Source organism: Heteronotia binoei, chromosome 10, assembly GCF_032191835.1.
Source record: "Heteronotia binoei isolate CCM8104 ecotype False Entrance Well chromosome 10, APGP_CSIRO_Hbin_v1, whole genome shotgun sequence".
In the NCBI taxonomy this organism is placed as follows: domain Eukaryota; kingdom Metazoa; phylum Chordata; class Lepidosauria; order Squamata; family Gekkonidae; genus Heteronotia; species Heteronotia binoei.
The window spans coordinates 11,256,938-11,278,307 of NC_083232.1; the positions used below are offsets into that span (position 1 = coordinate 11,256,938).

The 21,370-nt window shown below is 49.8% G+C and overlaps 1 protein-coding gene across 1 annotated transcript in view; it reads left to right on the forward strand.

Annotated features, from left to right (window-relative positions):
* Positions 1-17,313: 17,313 nt before the first annotated feature.
* Positions 17,314-21,370, forward strand: part of LOC132578344 (corticotropin-releasing factor receptor 2-like) — a 212,922-nt gene continuing 208,865 nt past the window's right edge. Inside the window, exons 1-2 of the mRNA XM_060248288.1 lie at positions 17,314-17,416; positions 17,540-17,659. Coding sequence (XP_060104271.1) covers positions 17,329-17,416; positions 17,540-17,659 — 208 coding nt within the window. The 5' untranslated portion in view covers positions 17,314-17,328. The remainder of the gene's footprint in view (positions 17,417-17,539; positions 17,660-21,370) is intronic.

Genomic DNA, 21,370 nt, shown 5'->3' on the forward strand with positions numbered 1-21,370 from the left:
ACAACTCCGGTAATTACCAGGACAGTCTAAATGCCCCCCATGGTCTCACCTTCCAGTTTAATCCTCAGTGCTGATTTGTGAAACAGATTAGGGTGATGGAGGGTTACTGTCCCAATGTCATTCCGTGTTTTTTATGGCCGAGTGGGGATGTCTAACCAAGCTTTCTCGGGTTCTAGTCTAGTTTTCTATACAATTGATTCTAAAAGGTAAAGGTAGTCCCCTGTACAAGCAGCAATCGTTTCAGACTCTGGGGTGACATTACATCCCGACATTTTCACAGAAGACTTTTTATGGGATGATTTTCCATTGCCTTTCCCGGTCATCTACTCTTTCCCCCCAGCAAGCTGGGGACTCATTTGACCGACCTCGGAAGGATGGAAGGCTGAGTCTACCTTGAGCCGGCTACCTGAACCCAGCTTCCGCCGGGATCGGACTCAGGTTGTGAGCAGAGAGCTCGGACTGCAGCACTGCAGCTTTGCTGTTCTGTACCGTGGAGCTTTAGATGTAAAGGTAGCCCTCTGTGCAAGCACCAGTCACTTCCAACTCTGGGGTGATGTTGCAGCACGACATTTTCACAGCAGACTTTTGTTACAGGGTGGTTTGCCATTGCCTTCCCCAGTTATCTACACTTTCCCCCCAGCAAACTGGGTACTCATTTTACCAACCTGCGAAGGATGGAAGGCTGAGTCTACCTTGAGCTGGCTATTGAACTCAGCTTCCGCCGGGATCGAACTCAAGTTGTGAGCAGAGAGCTCGGACTGCAGGTTGGCTATTCTGTACCGTGGGGCTTTAGATGTAAAGGTAGCCCTCTGTGCAAGCACCAGTCACTTCCAACTCTGGGGTGATGTTGCAGCATGACATTTTCACAGCAGACTTTTGTTACAGGGTGGTTTGCCATTGCCTTCCCCAGTCATCTACACTTTCCCCCCAGCAAGCTGGGTACTAATTTTACCGACCTCGGAAGGATGGAAGGCTGAGTCAACCTGGAGCCGGCTACCTGAACCCAGCATGGCAGACTTTTTATGGGGTGGTTTGCCATTGCCTTCCCCAGTCATCTACACTTTCCCCCTAGCAAGCTGGGTACTCATTTTACCTGGAAGGATGGAAGGCTAAGTCTACCTTGAGCTGGCTACTGAACTCAGCTTCCGCCGGGATCGAACTCAGGTTGTGAGCGGAGAGCTTGGACTGCAGTTCTGCGGCTTTACTACTCTGTGCCACGGGGCTGCTAATTGATTCTTAGTCCCTCCCAAACCACAAGTGAAAAATCGGGACATCAAAACAGCACTTCAGACAAAGCCACTTTATTTCAGTAGCCATTTGTGACCGGGAAAAGGCTCTTTAGATTAGGCTTCTTGCTCTTCTTTCGACTGCAGTCTTAATGTGAACCGGAGCTACTTGATAAATATGGGTTTGCCTTTTTTGCAACCTACTTCTTGGGAGATTTATTTAGTGCACTCAGTCTCACACTTCTATGACTGGGCGAACGCAGCATCTACCTTAAAATGCTTCAGTTTGGTGAGTCAGTTTGGTGTAGTGGTTAAGTGTGCGGACTCTTATCTGGGAGAACCGGGTTTGATTCCCCACTCCTCCACTTGCACCTGCTGAAATGGCCTTGGGTCAGCCATAGCTCTGGCAAAGGTTGTCCTTGAAAGGGCAGCTGCTGGGAGAGCCCTCTCCAGCCCCACCCACCTCACAGGGTGTCTGTTGTGGGGGAGGAAGATAAAGGAGATTGTGAGCCGCTCTGAGACTCTTCAGAGTGGAGGGCGGGATATAAATCGAATATCTTCATCTACCTCACAGGGTGTCTGCTGTGAGGGGAGGAGGAAGGTAAAGGAGATTGTGAGTCCCTCTGAGACTCTTCAGAGTGGAGGGCGGGATATAAATCCAATATCTTCATCTACCTCACAGGGTGTCTGTTGTGGGGGAGGAAGGTAAAGGAGATTGTGAGCCCCTCTGAGACTCTTCGGAGTGGAGGGCGGGATATAAATCCAATATCTTCATCTACCTCACAGGGTGTCTGTTGTGGGGGGGAAGGTAAAGGAGATTGTGAGTCCCTCTGAGACTCTTCACAGTGGAGGGCGGGATATAAATCCAATATCTTCATCTACCTCACAGGGTGTCTGTTGTGGGGGAGGAAGGGAAAGGAGATTGTGAGTCCCTCTGAGACTCTTCAGAGTGGAGGGCGGGATATAAATCCAATATCTTCATCTACCTCACAGGGTGTCTGTTGTGGGGTGGGGGAAGGTAAAGGAGATTGTGAGTCCCTCTGAGACTCTTCAGAGTGGAGGGCGGGATATAAATCCAATATCTTCATCTACCTCACAGGGTGTCTGTTGTGGGGGAGGAAGGTAAAGGAGATTGTGAGTCCCTCTGAGACTCTTCGGAGAGGAGGGCAGGATATAAATCCAATATCTTCATCTACCTCACGGAGTGTCTGTTGTGGGGGAGGAAGGTAAAGGAGATTGTGAGCCACTCTGAGACTCTTCGGAGTGGAGGGCGGGATATAAATCCAATATCTTCATCTACCTCACAGGGTGTCTGTTGTGGGGGGGGGGAAGGTAAAGGAGATTGTGAGTCCCTCTGAGACTCTTCAGAGTGGAGGGCGGGATATAAATCCAATATCTTCATCTACCTCACAGGGTGTCTGTTGTGGGGGAGGAAGGGAAAGGAGATTGTGAGTCCCTCTGAGACTCTTCAGAGTGGAGGGCGGGATATAAATCCAATATCTTCATCTACCTCACAGGGTGTCTGTTGTGGGGTGGGGGAAGGTAAAGGAGATTGTGAGTCCCTCTGAGACTCTTCAGAGTGGAGGGCGGGATATAAATCCAATATCTTCATCTACCTCACAGGGTGTCTGTTGTGGGGGAGGAAGGTAAAGGAGATTGTGAGTCCCTCTGAGACTCTTCGGAGTGGAGGGCGGGATATAAATCCAATATCTTCATCTACCTCACGGGGTGTCTGTTGTGGGGGAGGAAGGTAAAGGAGATTGTGAGCCACTCTGAGACTCTTCGGAGTGGAGGGCGGGATATAAATCCAATATCTTCATCTACCTCACAGGGTGTCTGTTGTGGGGGGGGGGAAGGTAAAGGAGATTGTGAGTCCCTCTGAGACTCTTCAGAGTGGAGGGCGGGATATAAATCCAATATCTTCATCTACCTCACAGGGTGTCTGTTGTGGGGGAGGAAGGGAAAGGAGATTGTGAGTCCCTCTGAGACTCTTCAGAGTGGAGGGCGGGATATAAATCCAATATCTTCATCTACCTCACCGGGTGTCTGTTGTGGGGTGGGGGAAGGTAAAGGAGATTGTGAGTCCCTCTGAGACTCTTCAGAGTGGAGGGCGGGATATAAATCCAATATCTTCATCTACCTCACAGGGTGTCTGTTGTGGGGGAGGAAGGTAAAGGAGATTGTGAGTCCCTCTGAGACTCTTCGGAGTGGAGGGCGGGATATAAATCCAATATCTTCATCTACCTCACGGGGTGTCTGTTGTGGGGGAGGAAGGTAAAGGAGATTGTGAGCCACTCTGAGACTCTTTGGAGTGGAGGGCGGGATATAAATCCAATATCTTCATCTACCTCACAGGGTGTCTGTTGTGGGGGAGGAAGGGAAAGGAGATTGTGAGCCCCTCTGAGACTTCGGAGTGGAGGGCGGGATATAAATCCAATATCTTCATCTACCTCACAGGGTGTCTGTTGTGGGGGAGGAAGGTAAAGGAGATTGTGAGCCGCTCTGAGGCTCTTTGGAGTGGAGGGCGGGATATAAATCCAATATCATCATCATCTTCTTCTTCTCGAATTATAATTGTCATCATGAAAACCTTACTCCCATCACATGTTTTAAATTACTTTCTCCCAGGGCCTTTTTTTTTTTTGTAGAAAAAGCCCAGCAGGAATTCATTGGCGTATTAGGCCACACCCCTGACACCAAGCCAGCCGGAACTTCATTCCTGTGAGTTCCTGCCCCCCAAAAGCCCTGCTTTCTCCTTTGTGGCCAAAGCGGCAGGATGAAGATTTCCATCTGCATGCTTTATAGCGGGGGTGGCCAGACTTAATGCAAGACCCACACAGAACAGGCGTCAGATATTTGAGAGCCGCGTGACATGAACATCAGATGTTTGAGACCGGAAGGAAGGGAGGGAGGGAGGAAATAGATGGGAAGGTGGAAAGAAAGCAACTTTAAATGCATTCTCCAAGCTGCTGGCTGGTTGGCTGGGAAAAGTGTTTTAAAGAGACAAATGCCTTCTTCAAGCCTGCTGATGCGGCAGTGGCTTCGAGAGCCACACAATATGTGTGAAAGAGCCACTGGTAGACCTCTCCTCTATGAAGCTGTGTAATCTCCCTTTGTAGCTGTCTATGCTGTGGCCATCACTACCTCCTCTGGCAGTGAATTTGACATATAAGCCGTATCAGTCTACCAGGAGGTGCCCGATGCTGTTGGGGCTAAATAGAATCCTGATTGCTGGGTTGCATTCATGGAATCACAGAGTCATAGAGCTGGAAAGGACCACCAGGGTCATCTAGTCCAACCCCCTGCACGACACAGGAAACCCACAAATACCTACCCCAAATTCACAGGATCTTCGTCACTGTCAGATGTCGGATGTTGAAAAACGTCCAAGGAAGGAGAGCCCACCACCTCCCGAGGAAGCCTGTTCCACTGAGGAACCGCTCTAACGGTCAGGAAGTTCTTCTTAATGTTGAGTCGGAAACTCTTTTGATTTAATTTCAACCCCTTGGTTCTGGTCCTACCTTCCGGGGCCACAGAAACATTCTTTAGATGTTTACTCTGGAGTGGGGGGGGGGGGAGCTTGTATGCTAATGCCTGTTTGTTCCGTTCCTCGGGGTGGCTTGGTACAAACCGCTTTCCTACCATCTGTGAATTTCAATCAGAGGTGCCCGTTTAAAAGACACGGCACAGGACTGCCCATTTGGGAATCCCCTGACAGATTCGTTCTGTAGGTGACTAGTTCTCATCTGCCAAAAAGATGCTTGCTTGCAGAAAGGTCTCTTTCTTTTTTCTTTTTCTTTTGCACCCTGGATGAAGAAAGCCCAGCAAAACGAAGGCCCCTTTCCCACTATAGGCTCCCTTAGGTTTGACTCCGAGAAGTTCCTGCGTCGTCTGGTAAATCAAGGGAGAATGATTATAATAACTGGCAGTTAATGGAGCTGGCTGTTATCTGCAGCGGGGGCATTGATTTTCCAATGCTTAATTAGGTGGAATTCAGCACACGGAATCGCTCAGCCTGTAATAATGTGTCACTGCCGGCGTTCCCTCTGAGCTGAGTTAGTGTGAGCTAGCTCACAGTTTTTTTAGCCTCCGGATCATGCGTTTTTGTCTTCACTCAGGCAGAAAAAGCCCCAGAGCAAACTAATTTATGCATAGTGTTGCCAAGTCCCCCCCCCACAGCCTTCGCCGCGCACTTGGCCGCTCTAGGCGTTTCCGGGAACACCATAGAGTTTTCCCCCTCCCCAAATGCTAGAGTGTCTGAGAAAAACCATAGAGTGTTCCCGGAAACGCCTAGAGCGGCCAAGTGTGTGGCGAAGGCTGTGGGGGGGGTACCATAGAGTTTTTCCTCCCAAATTGCTAGAGCATCCAGGAAAACCATAGAGTCTTCCTGGAAATGCCTAGAACAGCTGGCGACATTGGGGGGAGGTTCCCCCCACTGGCCCAGTGTGGCCGGCGGGTTAGGAACCTCCCAGATGGAAGAACCCCCGCCCGGATCGGGGGTTTGGCAGCCTTATTTATGCAGGAGCTCACAACTTTAACTCCCCACCCCCTACATTTCTAGTTCAAACCCCTAAGCACCCCGGAAATAAGGGCCACGTGTTTTCCCTTCACACACCCTGTATGTGCCACAGAAGAGGGTGAAATAGGGTTGCCAATCCCCAGGTGGGGGCAGGGGATCCCCCATTTTGGAGGCCCTCCCCCCGTTTCAGGGTCATCAGAAAGCGGGGGGAGGGGAGGGAAATGTCTGCTGGGAACTCTATTATTCACTATGGAGATGTATTCCCATAGAAAATCATGGAGAATTGATCTGCGGGTATCTGGGGCTCTGGGGGGGCTGTTTTTTGGGGTAGAGGCATCAAATTTTCAGTACAGCATCTAGTGCCTCTCCCCAAAATACCCCCCCCCCCAAATTTCAAAAAGATTGGACCAGGGGGTCCAATTCTATAAGCCCCAAAAGAAGGTGCCCCTATCCTTCATTATTTCCTATGGAAGGAAGGAATTGCAAAGGTGTGCCCTCCCTTTAAAAGTGAGGGCCAGAACTCCCTTTGGAGTCCAGTGATGCTTGTCACAGCCTTGATCTTGACTCCACCCCCAATTTCTCCTGGCTCCACCCCCAAAGTCTCCTGGCTCCACTCCCAAAGCCCCCAGATATTTCTTAAATTGGAGTTGGCAGCCCTAGGGTGAAACATCAATTTTCCTGCAGCGCTAGTAAAAATGCAAAGCGGCAAATCGGCGGGGGGGCGGGGAGGAGGCGGAAGAAGAAGAAGGCTTGAATAATGGGAGGTTTAATTTATCGGGTTTTCACGCAGCAGTTCTTAGCACCTTATAACAGTGCATCTCCCGAGACCGGCAGTGCGGTACCCAGATATTGTTTCGGTGGGGCTTTTTTGTCATTTCTCTTCTGCTATTCATCATTCGCCACAAGCAATAGGATTCACTCGTGCAAGTTTTATAGGACCGGAGAAGGGAGAAACGAGTTTATGCCTCGAATAAAGGACGTCAGCCGAGTTCTTGGGAAAGCGGGAGGGGTTTTTTTGTCTGTTAGAATCTTTTGTTACTTTGCTGGCAATAAACACTGCCTCTTTTTTCATCGCACTATAAGGATTTGTCGCCGCACTTCTGTGTGGGGACACAGCTCTGAAAATCCTTCCAGTCTCACTGTCACGTTCCAGTACAGTATTTGGGTTTAGGGAACCTATCCATGCTGGGAAAGCCAGGCTCTTGGCTACAGAAAGTGGCATTGTATTAACCATTAAGCAAAAAAAGCATGCGTTTAGGGTACCAAGAGAGAGCCCCGTGGCGCAGAGTGGTAAAGCTGCAGTTCTGAAGTCCAAGCTGCAGTTCTGAAGTCCAGGACGAAGGTTTGGCGGGCACCTTTAGGCACCGCCTCCTGCTCCCCCCTCCTTTTTTGTCATCCTACGCCCAACCACCCATCCATCCATCCTTCTGTCTGCAAGCGCCAAATAACACACTTGGCTCAATAGCCTGGGTATCCCCAATTAGAGAAGCCCTATACGGGGCTCAGGGGAGCCCAAGTTGCGTGCTGAGTCAAAAAAGATCAGAGGCGACACAGATAGAAGCTGTGCTCCCTGGCCGGACTAATCAAGAGATCGCAAGACGGACTTTGCCCCCCCACCCCTCTCTTCAGATCACCAGGCTCAGATGCCCGAGCGGCTGAATCAAACCCGAAGTTGGGACCATCTGCATCTGCACTTTAACATCATTGGGACTAACTTAACATCTTGCCATTACCAGCACCTGCACTTTAACATCACCAAGACCACCACTGGGACTGAAACTGTAAATGTTATTAATGAAGAACATCTATGGGCAGTGTGCAATTTGTCATCCTACCCAACAGACTATCTGGACTCACACCCCACGGATGAACGACGGCTATCTCACTAATAGAACCAATTTTATTATTGTTAATTAATTATTGATTATTTTACCAATCAATTAGCGATTGACTTAATATTTAGATATATATATATATATATAAAAAAAAATTTTTCTTAACTTATTAATTAGGATGGGGGGTGGGAGGGATTATTTATTAATAAGTTTAGGAATTAATGAATTTATATGAATTTAAACTAATTGGTTGTAAGATGGATTGGGAGGGCTAACTAAATTAATTAATTTAAGACATAAGTAGTGGGTCTATTAGCCGGGAACCGGAGGGGTTGTGGTGAGGAGGGTAAATTGAAACGGCAGGTGCAAACAAATCGGGGGAGTGACACCGGTGGGTTTATCTTGGGTTCATTTTGGTTCGGTGCAGATGTTTGGCCAGGGGATTCCAGTGCTCCTGGGGAGGGGAAGATATGACGGTGGGAATAGACAAAAATATAAGGGAAGGAGACAGAGACGAAATGGTGCTCGGCCACCTTCCAGTCTACTTCCCATCCCAATGGTAGCAGGTAGTGGGACCAAGAGGAAATGCTCGCCTCTGTCATTGGTGTTATGTAATGCCAGGTCCATAAATAATAAGACCGCAACCCTTAGGGAGTTTCTGCTACGGCAGAACATGGACCTGGCTTGCGTGACCGAGACCTGGGTGAGGGACGGGGAGACAGTAGCCCTCTCCCAGATGTCCCCCCCGGGATACTCGGTCTTTCACCAATCACGGATGAGCGGGCGGGGGGGAGGGGTAGCACTACTCATACGGGAGGATTACTCCTTTCGGGCTCTCCCGGATCCAAAGATTGATGGGATTGAATGCACCGGTCTGGCATGGGATGTTGGAGAGGGGTTGGCGGTTTGGCTGGTGTACCGTCCGCCCAACGCACCAGCTAACGCCTTACCATCACTATTGGAGGCAGTGGCGGGCTGGGCGTTGGAGTACCCGAGGCTTATGGTCCTGGGTGACTTCAACGTCCATGCCGACGACACGGCCTCCACTCAGGCGATGGACCTAGTGTCGTCCATGGCGACACTGGGACTCTCTCAATTTGTCACGACTCCCACGCATCAGGCCGGGCATACATTAGACCTGATCTTTGCAGCCGGGATTTTGGTGAACGATATCGCCGGAGAAGCGGTACCATGGTCGGATCACCTAGCCCTTAAGGCCCGTGTGGGGATGCCGCCCCAACCCTGTATGGGCGGAGAGCCTATTTTGGCTCGCCCTCGGGGCTTGATGGACCCGGAACGGTTCCAAACGGCCCTAAGGGATCCCTGGCCCACTGGCAGTTCCCTCGATGACCTGGTGGAAATCTGGCAGGGCCAGCTGTCCAGGGCTATCGACGAAATTGCACCCCGGCGCCCTCTGCGCCCTCGCACGAAGCTGGCTCCATGGTATACCTTGGAGTTACGCCAGCTGAAACAAGGGCTCAGACGACTAGAGAGGCAGTGGAGGCATACTCGGGACGAAGCAACGAGAACATCCTATAGAACGTTTATGAAGTCTTATGAGGTGGCAGTCAAGGCTGCAAAGAAAGATTACTTTGCAACCAAGATTGCATCTGCAAACTCGCGCCCAGCACAATTATTTAGAATAATTGGGGATCTTACAATGTTGCCACAAGGCAAACCAAATGTTAGAGAATTAGGAATAGGCTGTGAGGCATTTGCGAAATACTTTGCAGATAAAATCTCGCTGCTCCGCCAAGACCTGCCTACCACATTAGATACAGTGAGTGAAATTGAGGCTCCGTGCCTGTCTTCAGGTTTAGTGCTGGACCACTTCGACCCACTCAGCCTGGAGGAAGTCGACAGAATCCTCTCTGCTGCTCGCCCGACAACATGTGATCTGGACCCTTGCCCCTCCTGGCTGATTAAATCTTGCCAAGGGGAGCTTAGATGCCCTTTACGGGACATCATAAATAGATCCCTTTTAGAGGGGCATTTTCCAACACCTCTGAAAGAGGCTTTGGTCCGCCCTCTCCTGAAAAAAGCTACAGCAGACCCGGCCGAATTGGCGAACTACCGGCCGGTGTCCAATTTACCGTTCTTAGGTAAAATTATTGAGAGGGCCGTGGCGTTGCAGCTACAGGGGTTTCTGGATGACACTTCTGTCTTAGACCCATGTCAGTCTGGTTTCCGGCCGGGCCATGGGACGGAGACGGTGCTGGTCGCCTTAGTAGATGACCTCCAACGGCAACTGGATCGGGGCGGCGTTGCGGTACTGATGCTGTTAGATCTGTCGGCTGCATTTGATACAGTCGACCATCGGCTACTGACGCGCCGCCTCGCCGACATTGGAGTCGAGGGGTTGGCCTTGCAATGGCTTTCCTCCTTTCTCCTAGGTCGGGGACAGAGGGTGGCTATCGGGAGCGAGCGGTCCCGGAGGCGCACACTGGATTGTGGGGTGCCCCAGGGAGCAGTTCTCTCCCCGATGCTGTTTAACATCTATATGCGCCCCCTTGCCCAGATTGCCCGGCGGTTTGGGCTGGGTTGTCATCAATATGCAGATGACACCCAGCTCTATCTACTAATGGATGGATGGCCCGACCCCGCTCCAGGGAATCTCGACCGGGCATTACAGGCTGTAGCGACATGGCTCAGGCTGAGTGGGCTGAAGTTGAACCCAGCGAAGACAGAGGTCCTATGCGTGGGTCGCGGCGCTCTGGGAAGGGAAATAGCTCTCCCGGCCTTCGATGGTGCGCCATTGAAAGCAGCGCGCCAGGTAAAGAGTCTGGGTGTTTTACTGGAGCCTTCATTATCGATGGAGGCCCAGATAGCAGCCACTGCCAAGTCAGCATTCTTCCATCTGAGGCGGGCAAGGCAGTTGGCCCCTTTCCTTGAGCGCCGGGACCTCGCAACAGTGATCCACGCAACGGTCACCTCAAGACTAGACTACTGTAACGCCCTCTACTTGGGGCTACCTCTGTGCCGGACCCGGAAATTGCAGCTAGTGCAGAACGCGGCGGCCAGGCTGTTGTTGGGACTCCCGAAACGGGAGCATATATGGCCGGGACTACGTGAACTGCACTGGCTGCCGATTATATACCGGGTCCAGTACAAAGTGTTGGTCGTTACCTTTAAAGCCTTATATGGCCGAGGACCTGCCTACCTGAGGGACCGTCTTTCCCCATATGAACCCCAGAGAGCACTGAGGTCAACGGGGAAAAACTTAATGACTATCCCTGGGCCGAAGGAAGTTAAATATCAGAGCACCAGAATACGGGCCTTTTCGATCGCGGCCCCTACCCTATGGAACCGACTCCCCGAGGAGGTGCGGGCCCTGCGGAGCCTTGAACAGTTCCGCAGGGCCTGCAAGACCATCCTTTTTAAATCAGCATATTCGGACTGCTAAGAAAAATGGTAATTAAAGATCCGCCAATGCGGTCCAAAGATCTATACCGCAGTATAATTGTATCTACTAGACTGGTTTTTAATTTAATGTTTTAATGTTTTATTGTTCTATAATGTAATTCTAATGTTTTATTTATTATGGTGTGTTTTTATGGATTGCTGTTAGCCGCCCTGAGCCTGCCAAGGTGGGGGAGGGCGGGATATAAATGAAATTAATAATAATAATAATAAAAGCTCTGCTCACGACCAGAGTTCGATCCTGGCGGAAGCTGGGTTCAGGTAGCCAGCTCAAGGTTGACTCAGCCTTCTATCCTTCCGAGGTCGGTGAAATGAGTACCCAGCTTGCTGGGGGGAAAGTGTAGATGACCGGAGAAAACAATGGCAAACCACCCCGTAAAAATAATAATAATAATAATAATAATATTTTATTTTTATATCCCGCCCTCCCCGCCAGGCGGGCTCAGGGCGGCTAACAGACACGGGAGTCTCATGATTCACATTAAACAATAATAGACATGGGAGTCCCGTGATTCATAAAACATAACAACTTAAACATTAATTACAATAAATTATTTAAAATACATAAAAACATATAAACATATAAGATATAAAAATAGGTGCTAAAATGATGTATTTAAGATGGCTAAGTGTCTATTCATTCATTAATCAGGTTCTGTCTTAGTTGCCACATGGTGACTCAAATGCTAACTGAAAAGAAATGTTTTGCAAGCCCTGCGGAATTGGTTCAGGTCCCGCAGGGCTCGCACCGTCTCTGGGAGGTCGTTCCACCAGCGAGGGGCTATCACCGAGAAGGCCTGCCGTGAAAACGTCGTGATGTGACGTCACCCCAGAGTCGGAAACAACTGGTGCTTGCACAGGGGACTACCTTGACCTTTTAGGGTATCAAGGGAAAGAGAGAATCCCTCCACAGAGTCCCCCCCACCAGCTATCCCGCCCTTAATTCTTTCACTGCTGCACTCGGGGGTTTTTTTGTAAATTATTCCTATGTGCTGTGTTTGACCGTAATCTGCATTTATTTTTTTTTTAAAAAAATTCTTTGGCATGCTGAGCGACTACAGTGTAAAATTTTGGTTAGGAGGGGTTGTAAAGTCGTGGGTTCAGACACTAGAGCGGGGGTGGCCAAACTGTGGCTCGGGAACCACATGTGGCTCTTTCACACACATTGCTTGGCTCTCGAAGTCCCCACCACTCCGCTGGTCAGCTTGGAGAAGACATTTAAAGTCTCTTTAAATCACTTCTCCAAGCCAAGCTTGGTGTAGTGGTTAAGTGTGCGGACTCTTATCTGGGAGAACTGGATTTGATTCCCCACTCCTCCACTTGCACATGCTAGTATGGCCCTGGGTCAGCCATAGCCCTGGCAGAGGTTGTCCTTGAAAGGGCAGCTGCTGTGAGAGCCCTCTCCAGCCCCACCCACCTCACAGGGTGTCTGTTATGGGGGAGGAAGGTAAAGGAGATTGTGAGCCCCTCTGAGACTCTTCAGAGTGGAGGGCGGGATATAAATCTAATATCTTCATCTACCTCACAGGGTGTGGGGGGGGGGAGGAAGGTAAAGGAGATTGTGAGCCGCTCTGAGACTCTTCGGAGTGGAGGGCGGGATAAAAATCCAATATCATCTTCTTCAAGCTAGCTGGCAGCATGGAGAAGACATTTAAATAATAATAATAATTTTTTATTTATATCCCGCCCTCCCCGCTGAGGCAGGCTCAGGGCGGTGGGGAGGTGCTGCTTTTAAAGCTGCTTTCCTTCTACCTCTCCCTTCCTCCTCCATCGATTTGCTTTCCAGCTCTCAGACATCTGACATATATGTGGCTCTCAAACATCTGATATTTATTCTGTGTAGCTCTTACGTTAAGCTAGTTTGACCACCCTTGTGCTAGAGTGATTTCAGCATGGCTCTTTGTTTAGCAAGAACCCAATAGAGAATGCATGAAGCAAGCTGCCACTTATATACATATAGCCCACCATCAAAACACACCCTCAGAATACAGCTCGCCAATAGGAACCTCAGACGTTCTGCAAACCTCATTCGCTGAGTGCTAGAACATAGAGGTTCCCTGATTGGCTGCCCCTGCAACAGTGGTCAATCTGAGTGCAGCTGCCAGAATCCATTCAAACAAAGGATCTTTGCATGACGCTCATGATAAACAGCAGGGTTCATCAGAGATCTCATTTGTTTCCATCTCGTGGTGCGAGTCTTAATGTCAGTTACACAGTGGAAGGATCGAGGAGTCAGCTAGGTGACCTTGGATCAATCCGAATTCCCTCAGAGCTGTTCTCTCAAGAGCAGTTCACTCAGTGCTCTCTCAGCCCTGCCTACCTCATGGGGTGTCTGTGTGGGGAGAGGACGGGAAGGAGATTGTAAGCCACTTGAGACTCTGAGTGAAGGGTGAGGTATAAATCCTCCTCCTCCTCCCTCAACCACAGGGCCAGTTTGGTGTCGTGGTTAAATGTGCGGACTCTGATCTGGAGAACTGGGGTTGATTCCCGACTCCTCCACCTGCAGCTGCTGAGTGACCTTGGGCTATTTAGGTAGGAAAAACCCAATGCATGGTTATAGGATGGGGGAGACTTGTCTTAGCAGTTGTCTGTGCGAAAAGGATCTTGGGGTCTTAGTGGATCATATGCTGGACATGAGTCGACAGTGTGATGCGGTGGCTAAAAAGGCGAATGCAGTTTTGGGCTGTATCAACAGAAGTCTAGTGTCCAGATCACGTGATGTGATGGTATCGCTTTACTCTGCTCTGGGAAGACCTCACCTGGAGTATTGTGTTCAGTTTTGGGCACCACATTTTAAGAAGGATATAGACAAGCTGGAACGGGTCCAGAGGAGGGCGACGAAGATGGTGAGGGGTCTGGAGACCGAGTCCTATGAGGAAAGGTTGAAGGAGCTGGGTGGGGATGTTTAGCCTGGAGAGGAGGCAGCTGAGAGGTGATATGATCACCATCTTCAAGTCCTTGAAGGGCTGTCATATAGAGGATGGTGTGGAATTGTTTTCTGTGGCCCTGGAAGGTAGAACCGGAACCAATGGGTTGAAATTAAATCAAAAGAGTTTCCGGCTCAACATTAGGAAGAACTTCCTGAGAGTTAGAGCGATTTCTCAATGGAACAGGCTTCCTCGGGAGGTGGTGGGCTCTCCTTCCTTGGAGGTTTCGAAACAGAGGCTAGATGGCCATCTGACAGCAATGAAGATCCTGTGAATTTAGGGGGAGATGTTTCTGAGTTTCCTGCATTGTGCAGGGGGCTGGACTAGACGACCCTGGAAGTCCCTTCCAAACTCTATGATTCCTGACTGTTAGAGCGATTCCTCAGTGGAACAGGCTTCCTTGGGAGGTGGTGGGCCCTCTTTCCTTGGAGGTTTTTCAACAGAGGCTAGATGGCCATCTGACAGCAATGAAGATCCTGTGGATTTAGGCGGGGGTGTTTGTGAGTTTCCTGCATTGTGCAAGGGGTTGGACTAGATGACCCTAGAGGTCCCTTCCAACTCTATGATTCTATGATCTGGAGAACTGGGGTTGATGCCCCACTCCTCCACCTGCAGCTGCTGAGTGAACTTGGGCCAGCCACAAATTCACACAGAGCTGTTCTCTCAAGAGCAGTTCTCTCAAGAGCTCTCTCAGCCCCATCTACCTCACAAGCAGTGTTCCTTCGAAGCCGAGTTAACATGAGCTAGCTCACAGACCTTCAGCCTCCAGCTCACACCTTTTGCTCTTAGCTCAGGAAGAATGACCCCAGAGCACACTAATTCGTGCAGCAGCTCACAACTGTAATGCCAGTAGCTCACAAAGTAGAATTTCTGCTCACAAGACTCTGCAGCTTAGAGGGAACATTGCTCACAAGGTGTCTTTTGTGCGGAGAGGAAGGTAAGGAAAAAGCCCTGATAACGACAGCAACATCCATAACAGTAGTAATAAAAAGCCAGTGCAGTGCAGAGGTTAAAAATGTTGAATTAGTATCTGGGAGACCCAAGTTCAGATCCTCGCTCTGCCATGGGAGCTTGCTGGGTGACCTTGGGCCAGTCACAGTCTCTCGGCCTAACCGACCTCACAGGGTTGTTGTGAGGATAAAATGGAAGAGAGGAGAACCAGGGAAGCCACCTTGGGTCCCCACTGGGGAGAAAGACAGGGTACCAATAAAGTAAATACAATGATATAACAGTGGCGATGGCGTCAATGATAATGTCATCTGTATATGTCATTTGTCACCCGCCCGGAGGATCCTTAAGCAATGAACCTATTGTGGGTTCCTCGTTCGGTCCAAACAGATGACTGATTCTACCCCCAAACCGCAAAAACCGCCCGGCTTCACGGGACTCAGAGTCCTGCTTTGGTTGGAAGGTGAAAAACACTCTGCGCGCACCCAGAAGAACTCTGCTGCTGCTGGAGCTGGCACATGCACGGTTGTGGGGGGGCTGCGGAACCAGTGCAGCCTTTCCCCGGTGTTATCTTACTCCGTTCATAGTCTATCTTCTTCACTGAGACGCCAGGCAATTTGCGCAGTTGTGGGTCTTTTCGAGGAGACGCAGGCGGAGACGACTCTAAGCAAGATTTCCGTGAAACCGGGGCATATTTTGCAGGAAAAGCCCAGCAGGAACTCACTCGCCGCACCCCCTGACGGCATCACTGTTTCACACAAGGCTTTTTGTCGGAAAAAACCAGCAGGAACATGTTTGCATATTGGGCCACCCCTCCTGACACCGAGCCAGTCAGAACTGCGTTCCTGCACGTTCCTGCTCAAAAGAAGCCCTGGGGGAAACAAGTGCGACACCCGGAGGGGGGTGGGGTGCGGGAATCGCTGGCTGGTTCTGATCTCTTTGTAAGCGCAGAACAGATGTTGCCCTGCTCTCGAAGTTGTTGTCCTCTTGTATTTTCCCAGCCCTTGAGACGTCTTTTGGCTCCCCTCCAGAGGCTTCGATTTTAAGTGCTTAAATGGATGCTTCTGAATCAGGGCCAAAGCAGAACCCTGACCCAAGGAAAGGCCCAGCAGGAACTCATTCGCATATTAGGCCACACACCCCTGACATCACCATTGTTTCACGCAGGGCTCTTTGGGGAAGAAGCCCAGCAGGAACTCATTTGCATATTAGGCCACACCCCCTGACAGCACCATTGTTTCGCGCAGGGATCTTTGAAGAAAAAAAGCCCAGCAGGAACTCATTTGCATATTAGGCCACACCCCCTGATACCACCATTGTTCCACACAGGGCTCTTTGTGGGAAAAGGCCCAGCAGGAACTCATTTGCATATTAGGCCACACCCCTGACATCACCATTGTTTCGCGCAGGGCTCTTTGGAGAAAGAAGCCCAGCAGGAATTCATTTGCATATTAGGCCACACCCCCGACATCACCATTGTTTCACTCAGGGCTCTTTGGAGAAGAAGCCCAGCAGGAACTCATTTGCATATTAGGCCACACACCCCGATATCACCATTGTTTCACACAGGGCTCTTTGTGGAAGAAGCCCAGCAGGACCTCATTTGCATGTTAGGCCACACCCCCTGACATCACCATTGTTTCACACAGGGCTCTTTGTGGAAGAAGCCCAGCAGGAGCTCATTTGCATATTAGGCCACACCCTTGACACCAAGTCAATCAGAACTGCATTCCTGTGCATTCCTGCTCAAAAAGCCTATTTATTATTATTATTATTATTATTAGGAGGAGGAGGAGGAGGATTTCTCCCTGGGACCCAGTTGTATTCTGTGTATGATAAAGTAGTTTTCAGTCCATCCATAAACAGATTACAAGCTATGAAAAGAATTGGCTCCAAGAGCAGTGATTCCTAGTAAGAGAAAATAGTGCCATTGAGCTGGGATTGTAGAAGGGAGGGGGGAGGAGAGGCACATGTGAACATCTGTTTAAGGCAACGGGAGAATCAGGAAAGATTTTTTTCCCCAGTACTAAAAGCTGCTGAGCTGAACCCTTAACCCCCTGATCCGCTCCTTCTGCCTGCATCCTTTCCCCTTTTGCGAAAGAGGAGGGAGGGCTGCAAAATGTGAGCATCCAAAATGTGAGGTGGGGAGGAACGGCGCCCCCCCCCCCTGCTAGAGGAGAAAGCCCCTTTCGCTTAGGCAAGCGGCTGCGATTTTTATTGGCCCCGAGCTGCTGTTTGAAAACCAGGAGGGTTTTGCTCCAGCCAGCCCGCCCCCCCTCTGCAAGAGGCAGAGGCAGAAAGAGAGAGGAGAGAGAAGAGGAGAGACAGAAATGAATCTACATGAGGCGGCAGAGATGGCTTCGGTGTAGCCCGGCCCGGGGGAGAGCCTGGAAACAAAAGCAAAGGAGAACAGCTCCCTTAGCATCTCTGCCCCCCCCTCCCTGGGCTGGACCATGAACGAGACCATCATCCTTCAATACTTTATCGAGGAACTGGACGCTAACTGCAGCCTCTTGGACGCTCTGCAGGATGGTTTTGACGGTAGGCAGAGAGGAGGGCTTGCCCGAGGGGGAGAGGTTCTTCGGGTTACAGTCCACTCGCTCGGCCGTGCCAGCGGGGTTCTCTCCCCTCCACTCACTTCTCTCCTTTCTTTTGCCTCCAAAGGTCCCTACTGCAACTCCACCACAGACCAGATCGGGACCTGCTGGCCCAGGACCGGTGCCGGGGAGCTGGTGGAGAGACCCTGCCCGGAGTTCTTCAACGGGATCAAATACAACACCACCAGTAAGTGCGTGGCCAGTTTCTTTTTTCTTTCCCTCCCCTCTTTCTCTTCTTCACCGCCTCGTATGGCATAGGGAAAGGCGGTTGGGGGAGAAATCGGGACAAGCCGTTTCACCCCCTTGGCTATTTTTCCTTGGGAATCAAGAAGCTGCATTCCAAAAGACGTGCGCCAGATTCCCTCTCTCCGATGACCCGCGGTGGCAGACGGCAGCTTTGGTTTTCTGCGAGTTCGCTGACTTGTCTAATGGGTTTTCTCTCGGGGCCGAAGGGGACTGCCGATATTTCGAAGGGAGCCAAGGAAATGTAGCACATGCTGGCGAGCTGTTGTGGGTTTCACAGGTGGGATCTCATGCGTGTGCTGTGCATACCAGAAGATACAAGGTATGCACCTGCGCTTCCACAGGAGTAGGTACAGATTGGTTGCTGTCGCTGCATTGATTCAAGTGTAAAGAAGGAGGATGGAATGCTCTGTTGACCTGTCCGTTGTATGGCTTGCCATGTGCCGTCATGCAGCCGTGCGCTAGGTGAGCTCTGGCTGACCTCTGGAGTTTGGATAGTTTGAAGTAAAACATGTTCTGTTTTCTGACCTTTTTCAGAATTAGGGTGTCTTAGACTGTGCGTAAACCTTATTTCTGCCTTCTCAGACAAGCTCGGACAAGAGACAAGCATCTCTTATCGATTGTAGTAAATGTCCAAAATTGCAGACACATTTTGGGAGTGCTTGAAAGCTAGTTGAAAGTTGGTGGGGACACAAGGCTGGTTGTTGGCGTTCATTTGGCATACGCCCCGAAGTGGGGAATGCAGATCTGGGTTTTCAGACCTTTCGCAGAGTACCTTGGACTGTGGTTGTTGTTCAGTCGCCCAGTTGATTCCGACCCTTTGCGACCCCATGGACCAAGTCACGCCAGGCCCTCCTGTCTTCCACCATCCTCCGAAGTCTGCTCAAATTCGTGTTAGTTCCATCAGTAACGCTGTCCAGCCATCTCCTCTTTTGCCGTCCCCTTCTTCTTTTGCCTTCTGTCTTTCCCAGCATCAGGGTCTTCTCCAGGGAGTGCTCCCTTCTCATTGGGTGGCCAAAGTATTGGAGCTTCAGCTTCAGCATCTGACCTTCCAGGGAACAGTCTGGGTTGATTTCCCTTAGGACTGACTGATTTGATCTTCTTGCAGTCCAAGGGACTCTCAAGATTCTTTTCTAGGGAGCGCTCCCTTCTCATTGGGTGGCCAAAGTATTTGAGCTTCAGCTTCAGCATCTGACCTTCCAGGGAACATTCAGGGTCGATATCCCTTAGGACTGACTGATTTGATCTTCTTGCAGTCCAAGGAACCTTATTTCTACCTTCTAACCCTTAGGCAATCTGTTGGTTCCGGGCATCTCTTATATATTGTAGAAAAAGTCCCGAATGGCAGACACATTTTGGGAGTGTCTGAACCCTGGTTGAAAGTTGGCAGGCACCTTGTCCTGGTTGTTGGCATTCATCTGGCATATGCCCCAATTTGGGGGAAAGCATATCTGTGTTTTCATATTCCCTGGAGTTGTTAACATTCACCAGAGAACGACAACCCTCACCAAAATTTTGATCGTTATGTGTTTAATCCCATTATAATCTGTATGTGTGTTTTATAATTGATTGTAGCAATTTTACCTCTGCTCTCTCAGCGCCATTTATATGCGTTACCGTAGCCGGCATTGGTTTTATCTGTATTGTTTTTGCTGTCTTCTGCTGTGAATAAACTTTAAAAACGTATGTGGTGAACTTGAACTTGGACACAAAGAGTTATGGAGAGAGAAAAAGGTTATGGCATTTTGGCAAAAAAAAAGAAAGAAAAAATTCTCCCACAGTTGTCTCTAAAGGTATAAGGAAAGAGCTACCATTATCCCCCAAGGTTTTGTTGTCATTGTTGATAAATCATGTAGAATTCCCTTCTAAAGATGTTTGTGAGTTTGTTTTTAATGCCATAACATCTGCAAGGCTAACTTTTGTTCAGAATTGGAAGAAGATAATCCCGGAGAAAGCTGATTGGTTAGAGAAATTAGTCGAGTGTATCCATCTATGTAAATTAACTTGTCTCTGACGTGGCCAAATTTCTGATAAATTTGGGAAAACGGAATGCTTTCCTGTCTGGAATAAGAAATTAATCGTGAGCTTGTGTAATTTGAGGTTTTATAATAGCCTCATTGTTTGTATTTCGGAACTTTGTATTAGTCTAATTTCTGTGTTTAAAAAAGAATTCTCCCACACTGATTGTGAAGCTGTCGAGAAGGCTTCCGTGGTGTGGAGATGTAAAACGGATTTGTTGTCCGTGTTCATGAGGAGGAGCTGTGGCACCTTGGGGCTGGGCATGTTTCAGTAGATCCCTGGTTCGGTTGTACAAACCACCCATCAGTTGACTGGCTGGTGAAGGGAAAGACCTTTCTCTGCCTGTGAGCCAAGGTCAATTAGGGAAGACTATACTGAATTCATTGGACCAATGACCGGACTCCAAATAAGGTCCATGTATACCTCATTTTGTGCCTCACCCTTTCAGCCCTGATGAAGCTATGCTTCATTTCTTTTTCTTTTCTTCTTTGTACTTTTGTGTATTTAGTGTGTGTGTGTATTAAGTGAGAGCCAGTTTGGTGTAGTGGTTAAGTGTGTGGACTCTTATCTGAGAGAAACAGGTTTGATTCCTCACTCCTCTACTTGCAGTTGCTGGAAGGGCCTTGGGTCAGCCATAGCTCTGGCAGGAGTTATCCTTGAAAGGGCAGCTGCTGTGAGAGAAGAAGAAGATATTGGATTTATATCCCACCCTCCACTCCGAAGAGTCTCAGAGCGGCTCACAATCTCCTTTACCTTCATCCCCCACAACAGGCACCCTGTGAGGTAGATGAAGATATTGGATTTATATCCCGCCCTCCACTCCGAAGAGTCTCAGAGGGGCTCACAATCTCCTTTACCTTCCTCCCCCAAAACAGACACCCTGTGAGGTAGATGAAGATATTGGATTTATATCCTGCCCTCCACTCCGAAGAGTCTCAGAGCGGCTCACAATCTCCTTTACCTTCATCCCCCACAACAGGCACCCTGTGAGGTAGATGAAGATATTGGATTTATATCTTGCCCTCCACTCCGAAGAGTCTCAGAGCGGCTCACAATCTCCTTTACCTTCATCCCCCACAACAGGCACCCTGTGAGGTAGATGAAGATATTGGATTTATATCCTGCCCTCCACTCCGAAGAGTCTCAGAGCGGCTCACAATCTCCTTTGCCTTCATCCCCCACAACAGGCACCCTGTGAGGTAGATGAAGATATTGGATTTATATCCCGCCCTCCACTCCGAAGAGTCTCAGAGCTGCTCACAATCTCCTTTACCTTCTTCCCCCACAACAGACACCCTGTGAGGTGGGTGGGGCTGAGAAGGCTCTCACAGCAGCTGCCCTTTCAAGGACAACCTCTGCCAGAGCTAGGGCTGACCCAAGGCCATCCCAGCAGGTGCAAGTGGAGGAGTGGGGAATCAAACCCAGTTGTCCCAGGGAAGAGTCCACACACTTAGCCTCTACACCAAACTGGCTCTCAGCCCCACCCACCACACAGGGTGTCTGTTGCGGCGGGAGAAGATAGAGGAGATTGTGAGCCGCTCTGAGTCTCTGATTCAGAGAAAAGGGTGGGGTATAAATCTGCAGTCTTCTTCCTCTACCTGCCCCCTACTGGGGCCCTAAGGGATATTCAGAGAGG